We start from the raw sequence: 15,477 nt of genomic DNA on the forward strand, positions 1-15,477 counted from the left end.
GTTGAAAGTTCAGGCTTTGCAATCAGATAGCTTAGGTTAAAATCCTAGTTATAATTTACTAGTTGTATGCCTTGGACATAGTTATGTAATATCTTTAAACCTTATCTGTACAGTGTGAATAATAGTAGTACCTAGCTCATAAGGTTATTAGGAGGATTAAGTGATGTAATTAGGTCAAATGCTGGACATAGTGCCCATCATTTGTATTTCATAGATGTTTGATGTTTATGTATATTACATACACACACACACGCACACGCACTCTCGCTCGCTCTCTCTGTGGAGTGTATTCTTCAATCAAAATTTTGAGAAGATCACTTCAAGGAAACAAATGAGGGAAATCCACTCTGGTTGGAATTGCTCAATCTCTTTCTCTTGCTTCTTGACGGAATGGTATGATCAAAGGAACTGGAGCAGAAAGTTTGAGGGACATTTAGAAAATGCAGAGCTGTCTAGTTTCAGGAGATGTCTATATTCAGGGGAGATAAAAGTAGTTATAGCCAGATTGTGTAGGGTTCTAAATTCTACAAGTGTTTGATTTTTTCCTAGTAAAAGGGAAGAAGCCAGAGGGGCTGAGAGAGGACTATAGGATGGTGGAGGTGGAAGGTGATTTGAGATATGCTTCAGAAATATTAGTCTGGCAGCATTGTATATTATGGATGGGGTTAGGGTATAGGGTAAGATGCAGAAATTCTGGAGATAGGAAGTTTAGTCAGAGATTATTATAAATTATCCAGGGAGAAATAAAATCCCAGCTTGGCGTGTTGGCAGGGTACATTGAGAATAAGGGCAGTTTTAAAGAGATTTTGGTAGTAGAGTAGGAATGCAAAGGAGAGTGGGCCAGATGAAATGAGGTGTTAAATCTTGGTGTCTTAGCATGATAGTCATATCATTAACAGATAAAGAATTTACAAGAAGGAGCAAATTAGGAGATGATTATGTGGTAGATATTCATATGTACCAAATATGGAGATAATTTCTAAAATGCGCTTTGAGATAGTATCAGCTTTTCCTGGCATTTATTTGGTTGAAAGTATGGGAAGTGATGAGATTGATCAAGGAACACAGGGGGAGAAAAAAGGGCAAAAGCCAGAATCATACAGATTACTTAGAGACCAAGAAGAGTCAGAGATGGAAACAAGAATGAGTAGTTGAAGTAGTAGGAGAAAGATCAGGAGAATATATTAATAAATTGGTCAAGAGAAGGAAGTATTTGAGGGAAAAGTGATCAGCATTGTTAAGTGGGCATAGATGTTGAGGATGGTGGAGGTTGTGAAAGATTATTGGATTTGGTGGCTCAGCCGATGGGCTGTTAAGTATAAGGAGTAAGCTGTGAATGGTTGGCAAAGATAGTGGAATCAGACCATATTAACTAGTGGATCACAGTTTGCCTTTCTGAGGGCCATTGCTAGTTTGGAGGCTCCTTCTCTGACTGTTTTGTGTCGGGGCCAGAGTTTGATTTATGGAGAATGCCCTGTGTTGCATCCTAGCCAGATTCCCTGATTTATGATCACTACTATTTTCTTTTCTACTTTGTGGTAAAAAATCTGGAGAAGTAGCTAGAGGGCTATTGTTTCTCATTTTCTCTCATTTCTCCCAGAGGTTTAAAATTGCATGTAATAGAATTGAGGATTACTTCCATTTTTTCTAAATATCTTTATGAGCCTGGATTTTCAACAATGATTATGGTAAATTGATGTTCTGAAGTAACTTGGCCTTTTGAGGAGATAAAAATGAAATTATGGATCAGATTGGTCTTTTGAGTATGTTTGAAGGCCTTACTTAACAAAACAGGTAACCGTATGTTGGGCCTCCAATATTACTTTTCAACTCTATAGGCCTCTATTATCTGAAAGTCTAGGAACTATTTGAGAGGGTTGTTAGTTAAAGGAAGGAGTGAGATGGGGAAGCAATCTGTAGAAACATGGAGTAGAGCCAGGTTATTTAGGGTGGATCAAACTTGTTTATAGGACAAGCAGCAGGAAGCAGTGATAAATAATCGGAGAAGGGGTGGAAGGGCTCATAATGGATGGTGAAAGATTACATGGGAAACCAAGGAACATCTGAATTGATAGGCAACAGGAGAGTCTTAATGATATGGATCCTTCTTTAGACAGGCTGATGCAAACACTGTAAGGGGTGGGGTAGGTAGAGGGGCAGTACTTTATAATAAGAATTTATATATACCAAAAGTTTTTTTTTTTTTCCTGGAGTATTATACCAACCTTTTGATTTGTAAATGTAAACTTAGAAGGGAGTAAGGCATTTATAATTCAAATTATTTTGAGTTGGAATTATAAAAAGACAGTGCTGACTCACTGAAAATTTATCACCTATCTGAACATGTCTCAGTGGCTTCTCTTATGAAATTATTTCAGTCGTAAGTTTAGGTGCCGGTTTATCCTTTATCTTCCGTGTTAAGTTTCAACTCTTATCTATTTCATACTTTTCCAAATGTAGACTATGTGGGAAATAATTCAAGCTTATATCTAGTCATGATGGAGACCATTGGAATGTGAATAAAACCTGTTTTTGTTTGATATAAATTATACAAGTATATGATATTTTTTATTCTTTTGGATAATTTTAATGTTTCTGGAGCACAGATTCTTTTCAGTATTGATTCTGACCAGTTTAGTAGATCCCAGACTTACTCTTTTTCTTTAAAAAATTTAAGCAATATTTTATATGCTTTTAAAGTTAGAGTGAGGGCTGTAAATATAAAATCGAACGTGATTATGGCAAGCATGTTTCTTAGGTTTTCTGGGGTGATTCAGATATAGATATTCGGTGTGATGGTCTGATAGTCTTTCCTTATATTTGTCTCAGAAAACAGCTGCTGAACTAGAGTTAGTCTCTAAATAGGTAGTAGGTCAAAGGACACAAATAGAGCTGTAAGGAATGACAACCTGATGAATTAAGAAGTCACTGTGATGAATATTTGGTTTTTATTATTTATGCAAGATTTATGTTAAAACTGTATTTCATGTCATTGTTTCCTTTCTGATGCAGTTTTCAACTTGACCAACAATGTGGATTTGGACAACACCAAAAAGAAGATGGAGATATACCAAAAGGAAAACAAAGATGTCATTCAGAAAAATAAGTTAAAGCTGGTTGGTTGCTAAGTATTTTCTTCTTTTGTATTAGAAACAAATGCTTCCACATGATCTTTTAAAAAGCTGTCTTCTAAAACTGGTAATATTTGCAAAGAATTTTGCTGAAATTTAGGCCAGAAATACTAATATATGTATATAGGCATATAGGTAGGAGGCACACGTTACTGTAGCAAAATCAACTTTGTTGGCATTATTAAAATGTGCTCTATAGAGGAAAAAGAATTGTATGCATGCAGAGATTTAATTGTCTAACTTACACAATTTAGCTATCATTTCTTTTTTTTTTTAATTTCTTTTTTGTTTTGTGAGGAAGATCAGCACTGAGCTGACATCCATGCTAATCCTCCTCTTTTTGCTGAGGAAGACTGGCCCTGGGCTAACATCTGTGCCCATCTTCCTCTACTTTATATGGGACACTGCCACAGCATGGCCTGACAAGCGGTGCATTGGTCCGCGCCCGGGATCTGAACCAGGGCCGCCAGCAACGAGGTGCATGCACTTAACCTCTATGCCACGGGGCTGGCCCCCAGCTATCATTTCTTTAGTACAACATGGCTTTCTAGTTTTGGGGGAAAGCAGACGTAACCATTTTTGAGGTACTTTACCAGGAATTTGTAATCATTGGTAAAAATGATACAAGTATATTTGGATCACATAGCTTGTATTTTCATCTTGTGTTTAGAAGGACTTCCTCCTTATAGTCTTAGAGTGTTTCATTTAGGCACTTCTTTCCTGCCATAAAGCTGTCAAGGAATTGACACTATATTCTCATTCTATTCATACCCCGCCTGGCTTCCTTAGAAAAGTGTCTCATTTCTGGGAGCATCAGTGTGCCATAAATTACTGTCTTTGCCCAGTAGCCTTCCCTGAGTACATCAGAAAATACATGCAAAATAGGTATGCCTAGGTAACTTGTTGCATTAGCCCTATTAAACTCAATAAGGGAAGGTTGTTCCTTTCAAGTGAGTGTGTTTTTCATTCATAGTTTTAAGCTAGGAAATAATACTGAGCTGCAATGAAAGAATAATCTAATTTTAGGCTGGTTATATTATTTTAAAGTAGGAATTTCTGATTATCTGAAAACTTTATAATGATAGATTACTGAATAAAACAAATACTTTATTTCATTCCTGTTACAGTGAGATGATTTGGACTGCTTTTATTCTTTATATTAATGTTGAACACCTGGATATGTTATAACTAAGTATTTTGGTCACTAATTCATTATCATTTATTAATTGATCATTCTGTGCAGAGCATTATACCTGTTGGTGATACTTACCTGCATATTTGGTGTTGGCATAAACATACAGACATAGGACACATTTTTAAGATGGTGCTAGTTAACATATATCAGTAACTGTGGTATTGGGTACAGCCCTCAAATGGTCCATGGAGCATGGATTAACTTACATGGCTGATGTCTTTTTACTAACCTGAGTTAGCAACTTGCCTTTAATGTCTCTGTGAATGTTGAAGTCTCACTGTTCCAAAAAACATCAGAATTGTATCAAAGAAAAAAAGAGAAAAGCAATCTTTTAGATGATTATCACACATCAAATGACCCATTTCTGACATAGAGAAACTGTTACTGAGGTGTCTACTGAGGAGATCTTATTTGTTTCATGGAGTTGGCACCTAACATCTATCAGTAAGTCATGGAGAAACTGAATAAAGGTGATCTAATCTTGAAAAAGAGTCTCAGTGAAGATTAGCTTAATTTTTGTTTTCAGTTTTCTGGATTCTCGTGAGCAGCAGATTGCTGTGTAGAATGTCTATCAATTTAGAAAAAAAAATTCAGTTCAATAAACATTTGTTGAACATCTGCTACATAAGCATATGATATACAAAGATGAATAAGAACCCTGTTTCTCTAGGGACCAGATAATTTCAGTACAATGTCATAAACACATGGAAAGTACTATGTGCTTATTACTATGGGAGTACAGAGGAGAGATACCTAATCCATCCTAGGAAGATTGGGAAAGGCATTTTAGGCAAGATAATGCCTAAATGGAGCCTTGAAGGACAAGCAGAAGTTACCAAGGTGAAGACTGGACAGAGATGGGGCTTGGGAGGCTGCACACGAACATTCTAGGCAGAAGAAAATCATGAGCAAAGGCAAGAAGGCATGGATAGTCATGGAAGGTTGTGAGAGTTGTAAGTAGTTCTATATTGCCAAAGTTCAATAGAGAGAGTTGAAATTGGAGAAGTAGAAAAGGCCTAGGGTGACCTTATGTATTGTGAAAAGTAGTTTGGGCTTATATAGACCAGTTTTTTTTTTTTCTTTTCAATTGAGGTAACATTGGTTTAAAACATTATGTAAATTTCAGGTGTATATCATTATATTTTTACTTCGGTGTGGACTACATTGTGTTCACCTTCAAAAGTCTAGTTGCCATCCATCACCATACACATGTGCCCCTTTACCACTTTTGTCCTCACCCCACCCTCCTTCCCCTCTGGCAACCACCAATCTATTCTCTGTATGTATGTGTTTGTTTATCTTCCACGTATGAGTGAAATCATACGGTATTTTAGACCAGTTGTTTTTATGTTTTAGCAGGTGAATTCTACCTTCAAATGAAAGCTTGCTCATAATACTTTGGTTGAAGTGATAATGGGAGGAGAGATAGGCTGGATTCTCACCTGCTCAGTCTCTTCTGTAGTGTACCTTAAGGCATCTTATTAGGAATTCTCAGAATTCCTTAGAATAATGTTATAAAAACCTGGCTGTTGATGATAGTCATTGAAGGGTTTTAAGCAGGGTGATAATAAGGTATTATGCTTATTAGACTAATGGGAGGTTATTGCAGTCATGTAGGTGAGTTCAGAGGTGACTTAAACAAGGAATGGAGCTGTAGGGATGAATTAGGGAAATATTTTGAGTTTAAAATAGCAAGTCCTGCTGATGGATTAGAAATGGGAATTGATAGGGCCAGCCTGGTGGCGCGGCGGTTAAGTGCGCGCACTCCGCTGTGGTGGCCCCCGGTTCTTAGGTTCGGATCCTGGGCGCGCACAGATGCACCACTTGTCAAGCCATGCTGGCAGCATCCCATATAAAGTGGAGGAAAATGGGCATGGATGTTAGCCCAGGGCCAAACTTCCTCGGCAAAAAGAGGAGGATTGGCATTGAATGTTAGCTCAGGGCTGGTCTTCCTCACACACACACGAAAAAGAAATGGGAATCGAAGGCAAGGGAGGTTGATTGGGTCAGGTAATGCTGTTAGGAAGAACACAGAGACATTTAGTCTTTTAACCAGCTTCTCTTCTCTCAGTCCAATACCTTCTTCATTGTTCCCTCAATGTTTGATTTTTAATGATGGTTATTTTCCCAGTTATTCAATCAGCTAGCTAGCCAATCAATATTTACTGAGGCCTGCTGTGTACAAAATACTCCTATATTCTATTTCATTGAGAACGTTGAGGCTACCAGTTCCTCACTGCCAAAGCCAATAGACTCTTTATTGTCTGAATCTCATTTGGCTTGTAGGAGTGTTTAGTGCAGGCTTCTCTCTTGATGTTGAAACTTCCTTAACTTTTGTGGGGCCACTCCATTCTCCTCCTCATCCTGCTGCTCTCTCCTTCCTCTTTCATCCTCTTAAGAGGCATATCTTTCTTTCCTGTCTTTTAAGTACAGGTTCCTCTCAGTGCTTCTGTTTATGACTTACCTCTTTACGCTGATTACTTTCAAATATTTCTATAGCCCATTGTTTTTCTCCTGAGCTCCTAGAATTATATTATACAATATATCCATATATCTATAAGGTAGATATATTATATATCTATTAATACATTTTTTCTGGATGTATTATAGGCACTTGTAATTCAGCATTCCAGCACTAACTTTTAAATCTTCACTGTCACACCTGTTTCTCCTATGTTCTTTCTCCAAGTGTTCAAGCCTTATCTGGACAGTCTTGATGTACTGTTGATAGCCTCTCCTTATCATTTTTCAAACTTGGTTCCTCCTCTAATTCTATTATTACCTTATTTAGGGCTCTCATCATTTCTTATCTGGGTTGTTGAAATATTCTTCTAACTAGTCGTCTTGTTTTCAGTCTTAAACCACATGATCTGTATACTTCACTGTGTCTAGTCATCTTTCTAAACTCATCCCTCAAATTTTCTTAATGGCTTCCCAGTTGCCTTAGTGTGGCACAAATTCCCTTAGTATGTTATGATAGACCCTCCATGATCTGCCCTCTGCTTGCCTGTTCAGCTTTATCTAGAGCTCCCCCCCCATACATCATGACTTGGTCATACCAAGCATTCCAGCTTGATTCATGTCTTTGTACCTTTGTTTTCTCTGCTTAAATGGCTGTTACACTCTCCAAAGGGGATAAATACCTACTGTTTGAAGTCTTAGCTCAACTCCATGTTGTAGTTTCCTAGGGCTGGCTTATAACAACAGAAATTTATTCTCTTACGGTTCTGGAGGCTAGAAGTCGGAAATCTGAAATCAAGGTGTCCTCAGGGCCATGCTGTCTGTGAAAGCTCTAGGGAAGAATCTTTCCTTGCTTTTTCTGTTTTCTGATGGTTGCCGGCAACCTTTGGCACCACTCCGATTTCTGCCTCTGTCTTCACATGGCCTTCTCCCCTGTGTGTCTGTGCCTAAATTTCCAGTATGACCTCATCTTAACTTGATTACATACATCTGCAAAGACCCTATTTCCAGATAAGGTCACATTTACACGTACCAGGGATTAAGACTTCAACGTATATTTTTGGGGTATACATTCAACCCTACAACACTCTGTATGAAGTCTTTTCTGACTACCTGCCCTCCATCATTGCAAGGAGAATTTACCACTCTGTCAGTTCTGTCTCCGCTGTAGTCTCTGTATACCTCTCTCACACTTGTCATACTTAATTGCTTATATGTCACTGTTTTAGGCTCATCCTTTTCTGCTTATGGGCCTCCAATCAAGTAGTTCACTTTTCCACCCTCATATCTCAGCCCATAAGTTTTGACATTTATTCTTGCTAATCATTTTGGATCAAGTTTGAATTCTCTTCTCCACTGGGGGCCTGAGTCGGAGTATCAACCTCGGTAATAGAAGAGGAAAAGTTTGTAAACTTATAGGTAGAGATGCTAATAGGACTTAGCAACTAATTTAATTTAAGGGGAATGAGGAGGGGAGAGGGAGTAAACAAGGATGACTTTGAGGTTTCAGCTTGAGTTAATTGAGATGTAGGTATAGGTTAGCAGAAATAAGGAATATAAAAGGATGATCAGCTTTGGGAGACGAGATGCTAAACTTAATTTGGATATACTGAGTTTGAATTGTAAGTGAAACATTTTTGTATGAGAACTTGGGTTTTTGGGGGGTTTATCTAATGTGTGAGTTGAAAAAAATCTAACAGAGGGTTTTAAATATTATTTTATGGAAAAAATATACTTTTCTCTGAGGTATCTGTTCATTCATACATTATGCTAGTGATCCTCAAACCTATTATACTCTCTCCCCCATTCTGTATTCACCTTGAAGTGCCATAAATTCTCAATGTTCTGTTGAATTAAAAAAAAAAAGTACTACAACATTTTCAAGGGCAAGAGTCAAGATTTTAAAATAAAGCCATTCAGATTTTACTCTATTACTCATTCGTAAGACTTAAAGAGCAAAGATTAGATATAACATTGCTTTTACGTATGAGTTAGAGTTGGAATAAATTTCAGAGCCTGAAAGCATTTAATATTTCTGAGGAACTTCATAAAAGGGGAATGAGTAGACCTGTAGTTCATTGTATCTGTTATTAGCTTTGAATTTTGAATTTTTCAGTCCACAAAGAGGACTCTTGAAATTTAAATGCTTGTGTTAGAAAATAACTTCAGTTTTTCAAAACTTACCTTAAATGAATGCTATTTGGAACTCGAACGTCATCAAACTTATTTTAGCTTGGGAAAAAGAAGCTAAGTACTGTGATAACTTCTCATCATCTTATATGTTCTGGAAATTGTTTCTGTTAAATAAGGCAGTCTTTTAAATGGAGTATTTCAATCAATAGTTCTGTGTAGAGATTGTCTGTTTGTTGTTGTTGTTGGGTTTTTAATTTTGTTTTCCTTATTAAACCGCCTAAAAGGAATGACTAGAAACTTTCTGTAGTAATTATAAATAAATAAACCCATTATTGAGCACAGTTTCTACAGCTCTACAGCTGGGCTCAGTGTACTTGCTTTAGCTATTTAGTGCTAGATGTCTTTCTCTTCAATAGTAGCATGTCCACATGGTATAATATGGATTCTAGTTCCTTCAAAGTGGAATTGCTGCACTATTAAACAGTAAGTGACTAGTGTGTTTTATGCTTCCAAAAAGAAAGTATCGGAATGTGAGATAGGGTTGATTTTGTTTACTAAGTTTATTCCATGCCATATATAAATGTTTCCATTTTAGACTCGGGAACAGGAGGAATTGGAAGAAGCTTTGGAGATAGAAAGACAGGAAAGTGAACAAAGAAGACTATTTATACAAAAAGAAGAACAACTACAGCAGATTCTGAAAAGGAAGAATAAGCAGGCCTTTTTAGATGAACTGGTACGTATTAATGCTAATTGTGATTAAAAAATCATTAGTTTTCAGGGTTTACCTTTCCTATTTATTATGCTGGATAGTAACATTTAAATGGCATTTCTATAGTTTGTGCTAGTGTATTCAACTTCTATTCCTTTATTTTTTAAAGAACTCATGTCAATATACATTTTCTTTTCAGACGAGAGAGTAATATTATAACTGACATAAGCCAGTGTACTATTAATAGATTGTTTATATGTTTCTAGGCTTATTGAAAACACATTGTTTTCAAAGCATTTTTCTCCTGATTAATACTGATTTTCTAATAACTAGCTCATTTTCAAGTGTTTCAGCTCCATGCTGAAGTTTATAGTGACTCTGGTTACTCCGTGAGAACTGTGTTCCATATTTTTGCATGAAAAAGAATATATCTGAAAGAAATGGCAGTGTTTTGCAAGTTATTGGTGTTTTCCAGCAATTAGCTCCCCAAGTAGTCAACACTGTTAGATAACAGCAGTAATAATAACTAAGGTTTATGAAATGTTTCATAGATTTGACAGTATATTATTTGATGCTCATAACCCGGTGTGATATTGATGAACTCACAACTAGAAAATTGTCCTCTTCAGGAAAGTCTTTTTGCATTCTTCCCTTTCCCTTCCTGATCACATAACTGATTTCCATGTGGTGTTAACACACTACTTCTTGATCTAGTTGGTATGCTGTAATATATTATTCTATGATCAGGTAAATATGTTTCTATTTTTCTACTGTGCTTTTGCCCAAAAGCCAGCTAACCAGGAAGAAAAAGAGAAAGCAAGATTACTTAAATTAGAAGTAGGTGAAAAAGAAGTAGGTGACAAAGTAAAGGAAAAGTAAGGGTAAGGGCATTAATGAGGTTTAGATAGAAAATGCTTATCATACACCCTGTCTGCTTTGTATGAGTGAAAAGTAAATTTGGTTCTAAAAATGAGGACAGCGGCATATAAAATAGAACATGGTGTTTTCCTTAGCAACTTCCATTAATTTTTCTTGAAACTATTCAGTGGCAGTTATGACTGTAACAGTTGAAATGACACGTGTTGTGTTTTATATTTTTTGTAGGCATATATTTTGTGAGAAATTAAAAACCTTAAAGGATGAATTAGTAAATATTGATGTTATAATTATTTTATTAAATGTTCTTTTTCTTATCATTTTATACAAAGAGGAACACATTTTTCTTTAGTAATGCTTCTCCTCCATACAATTAATTAATTCCAAATATAGAACTTAGATATAAAATGAAACATTTATGATGAAACTTTTTAACTTAAGATGAAAACATTTTAAAAATGTTCCATATAATACAAAGAATTTTTAGATTTTATTTTGAGGTTAGCTAGCTTTGCATAGTAATTATTCTTGCATATTCTTTTAGTCCTCAAAATACTAAGTTTTGCTGCCTCATTGAGCTGCTCTTGGCATGAAGCTCCCCTTTAATTCAGTGGGGCATGAAGTAAGATGTGAAACTTCCAGTGTTGTACATCGTGTATAACCTGGAGTTAGTATTGGTTTTTGTGAGACTGCCCCCCCTTCCTGTTTTCTTCACCTGCAAGTCATTACTGCACATACTTTCGTCACTGTTTAGATCGTAACATGGTGGTTAAATAATCCTTAGCAATTTACTGTATTCATTAGAACAATTAATTATAGCAGATTGGTTTAGAATACCAATGCAGTTTCAATTTATGGTCTCCATTTTAAAATTTATTTTTAAAAATTCTTTGTTGCTTTAGTTTTTGAATATTTGTTAAAAATTTTTTTTGTTAAAATGTTAACATAAACATTTAGTCCTTCTTGACTAATTGAAAAAATTCGTAAATTTCCCTTTATTCTCTAGAATACTTATTAAGTAGGTAAAAGAATACATTGTATTTCTTTGTCTATGTATGTTCATGTGTTTGATTTTATAAAAAAGATAGCATTGGCATTTGTAAATATGTTTAGAAGCTTAAATCTTAGAATTATTTTCTGGATCTAATTTAGGCAACAAGTACTTCTTATTAGAATTTTTTTCTCCTGTTTTTGGGTTTGGTCCTTGTGCTAAAAGTCACTTTTTAACCTTGTAAAAAGTATTGGCATTACATTATACTGTATGAGACAGGATTTTAATGTTAATGGTCTTAATGTTTATGGCTTAGAATTTACCCTAATGTTGCCTAAAAAGTCTATTTATTTAATCCTAACTGTAAATTAATTTTTTAGAAGTTTGGAAAAAGATTTTTAAACAGGTCTTGACTTATTAAATCTTTTTATATTCCTGTTAGAAAATTCTCTTCAGCTTATGTCTTAAATTTTGTATGGGCTAATATTGTTGTCAAACGCAGTAGCTGATTTTTATTAGAAATATTGTTTGCCAGATGGCTTGCTTAAAATCACTTAAAATAATCTTTTAAAAATGGTCATTATAAAGATTTTAATGAGTATTACAGGCACTCTTATTAAAATTTCTTTAAATATTAAACAGTGTACCTTCAGGCAATTAATGTAGGTTAGTTAACCTTTCAAGGTTAAATGGAAAGCTAAGAAGACTGAAATAACTTGAAAGGCTGAATCTGCATTTTATGTATTCCCGAGAGCATGTATGTTTCCCATGGTTTATTTTACTCTCTAGATTTTTTATTGTTGTTAGAGCTCCTGCTTAGTTCTAGTTTAACATTTACAAAGATTTTCAGGCTCCAAAGTTTTGAGTGCTAAAGTGGAATAACGCAGATTTGAAGTAAATTGTATGATTTAGTATCACAATTAGTTTTAGATTCCTACAATGTTTGTTTTTATTAAATTTCAGCTGTTTTACCAAGACATTTTAATATTCAGGTCCTTTTATGTGAAAGTGAAACCAGGGTTAAAACAACCCAAAGTATTGATTAGCAACCTTTTTTGAAGTGAACACATTGTCTCGCTTTTATGTAAGACCTTTTACTTTTTAGAATAAATACGAGGTATGGAAGAGCGTGTGAATTCACTTAGAGTATAAATTGGGAAGCAATGCTTTAACTTTTTAGCCAAGGAAATTTATTTTTCTGTTAGTCTTTACATATGCAAAGATAGTAATAGCTTTTAAAAGATATTTTGGGCCATAGCCCATTTAAAATATCCTTTAATTTTATATTTTATTATAAAATTCTTAATGGCAATCTAGAATAGCTGCAGGAATTCACAGAAATTCTGTTGCTAATGCATTAGTAAAGCTTTGTGTAGAATATGAAAGGTATTCAAGTATATTCTTATAGTATATTTCGTTCATTCTCCTTCATTATTGCTAAAGCCAAGTCACAAGAATTTTGCTCCTTAATAAGGTTGTATTTTATAAATAAAGTTTGTGTTCTTCCATTTACTCTTAAAAGTTTTAATCTTTCTAACATTGCTCTTGCAATGCACTTCTATTACAAAGTTTTGAAGTACAAATTTGTTCTAGGACAGTTCTGTTGAAATAAATTGCTTGTTATTTGAATGACTTCTATACTATAACCTTAAAACAATTCCTTTAAATATATTAATTAGCCACTTTTGTGCCTAAAAAATATTAATAAGTTATTAGATTTGGAAAGAAAATTAGATTCTGCTATATGTTTACTTTCATATTGTGAAATGTTAATATAGGGGCCGGCCTGGTGGTGCAGTGGTTAAGTGTGCGCACTCCGCTTCGGCAGCCCAGGGTTTGAAAGTTCAAATCCAGGGTGCACACTGACGCGCTGCTTGTCAAGCCATGCTGTGGCGGCGTCCCACATAAAGTAGAGGAACATGGGCATAGATGTTAGCCCAGGGCCAATCTTCCTCAGCAAAAAGAGGAGGATTGGCATTGGATGTTAGCTCAGGGCTGGTCTTCCTCACCAAAAAAAAAAAAGAAATGTTAATATAGTCTTTTCAGGATTAAATTCTGGGTAGTTACTATTTTAAAAATCAGTAGGCCATTTGAAGAATATGTTTGTTTTCATAGATAACCTTGGTATAGGAGATAGAAATGTGTACCTTAGTATTTGTTTCTAGATATAGAAAGTACTGTGTGTGTGTGTGTGTGCGCGTTTGTGTGTGTGTGTGTGTATGTGTGTATGAACTCCTTCTCTCCTGGCCTCCCTCTGCATATGTTTCTATGTTCTTATTTAACTGACAACTCAGAAAGGAAGAAGTCTGGTTATCATTTAGTTTAGACCTTAGCTTTACTGCACTTGAAACATGTAAGAAGACTTCATATTAAATAGGATTAAATAACAATTGTCTACATATAAGAACTAGTAATTTGTTTGTGTTATTAATATGTGTGTGTGCAGATTTGGGTAAATAGTGGCCCTGATTTAGTATTAGTATAAGACATTAAAAATGTTTACTATCATTTTGTTAATTAAAAAAATTTAGACTTAATTTCTAAAAATAAGTAAAGGAGAAAATAAATATACTTTTAGTTGTACTTAACAATCATTCCATTGTGCAAAACAGAACAAGAATCATTTCCAAACGGCCTCAGGTGGAATCTAATGGGAAACAATTTCAAACTGTTCTGAAACTGGTAAAAAGAATGTGTCTTAGATAAACATCTGATCTAAGTTATAGTACTTTGTACTACTCTTTTTGTGATTAGCTTCTTATTTTTTTATTTTAATAAATGTGGTTGGCTTTACTAGATGAAATAAGACCTTATTATATTGTCTTTAATGTGGATTTTATAAAAATACTTTTTTGCAAGTTATTTTGATTTATGAGTCAAAAACAGCCTTTTCTTATTATGGAATGTTAAAATTTTTTGTAACGTGTTCTCCATAAAGTGAATATTTAAGTTGACATCAAATGCCTATGGAAATGCATAATTTAAAATAAAAGCCTTGTTGCTCTTTAATTTTTCCTTTTTAACTTTCATTTTGCACTTTAACTTTTCTTATAGGAGAGTTCTGATCTCCCTGTTGCTCTCCTTTTGGCTCAGCATAAAGACAGATCTACCCAATTGGAAATGCCACTTGAGAAAACTAAACCTGTAAAACCAGTGACGTTTTCCACAGGTATCAAAATGGTAAGCTGTATTTTAACTACTTGTTTGAAAGATATATTTCAAGGATTACGTTTCTTATTTTTATATTGATTTCTAGAGAGGAACTGAAAGGTTCGGATGTTTAAGAACAGTGTCTGATCTAGGCTAGATGTCTAGAAATATGACTTTGCATATGGTAAGAGGAAAGTGAAGAGTAATAAATAATTTCCAAAATACACAACACAATTTTGTTGTATATGATATTGAGTTGGTATGTGTTTTCTTATTCTACATAAATTTTTAAGCTTGTAGTATAGGAAAAAAATGTTGCTTAAAAGAAAATGCAGACCTCCAGTTTCTGGTATGGCATGTAAGAAGGTTGGAATTTGCTACTCCATCCTAACAACAAGTAAAAAGCTGAACACACTGAAAAATCAACAACTTTTCTTAGATCCATAAGTGAAGAGAGGTCACAAGGCAAACCACTGCCCTTAAAGGTGGAGAGACTGACAGAGAATATGGAGAATCACAACTTAACCAGAGCAGCAACCTTGCCAGGAACCAGTGCTGGTGTAGGGAAGCCTGAATTGTAATTGACAGATTGCTGGAGGCTCAGTGTGGACAACTCTGAGAATTAAAATCTCCAGAGGGAACCAGTCATTGGAGGGCCCCCACATTTTTGTGAGTTTTACCTTTTGCATCTCTACCAGGTTCTCTCAGTGAATATCAGAGAAAAATCTCCTTGTGCTTCTGGCAGCGGCAGGGGAAAAGGAACCATTTTGAAATATGCCATAGCATTCTGTTCTTCTTAACAAGGCCTGCCCTCAGGAGAAACTGTTTT

General features: G+C 35.1%; 1 protein-coding gene across 2 annotated transcripts in view; it reads left to right on the forward strand.

The window, feature by feature from the left end:
- Positions 1 to 15,477, forward strand: part of MNAT1 (MNAT1 component of CDK activating kinase) — a 175,769-nt gene that overhangs the window by 56,684 nt on the left and 103,608 nt on the right. For both annotated transcript variants that reach the window (XM_058567060.1, XM_058567061.1), the window contains exons 4-6: positions 3,013 to 3,116; positions 9,515 to 9,655; positions 14,553 to 14,678. In XM_058567060.1, coding sequence (XP_058423043.1) covers positions 3,013 to 3,116; positions 9,515 to 9,655; positions 14,553 to 14,678 — 371 coding nt within the window. The remainder of the gene's footprint in view (positions 1 to 3,012; positions 3,117 to 9,514; positions 9,656 to 14,552; positions 14,679 to 15,477) is intronic.

The sequence above is a fragment of the Diceros bicornis genome, chromosome 24, assembly GCF_020826845.1.
Source record: "Diceros bicornis minor isolate mBicDic1 chromosome 24, mDicBic1.mat.cur, whole genome shotgun sequence".
NCBI classification, from domain to species: domain Eukaryota; kingdom Metazoa; phylum Chordata; class Mammalia; order Perissodactyla; family Rhinocerotidae; genus Diceros; species Diceros bicornis.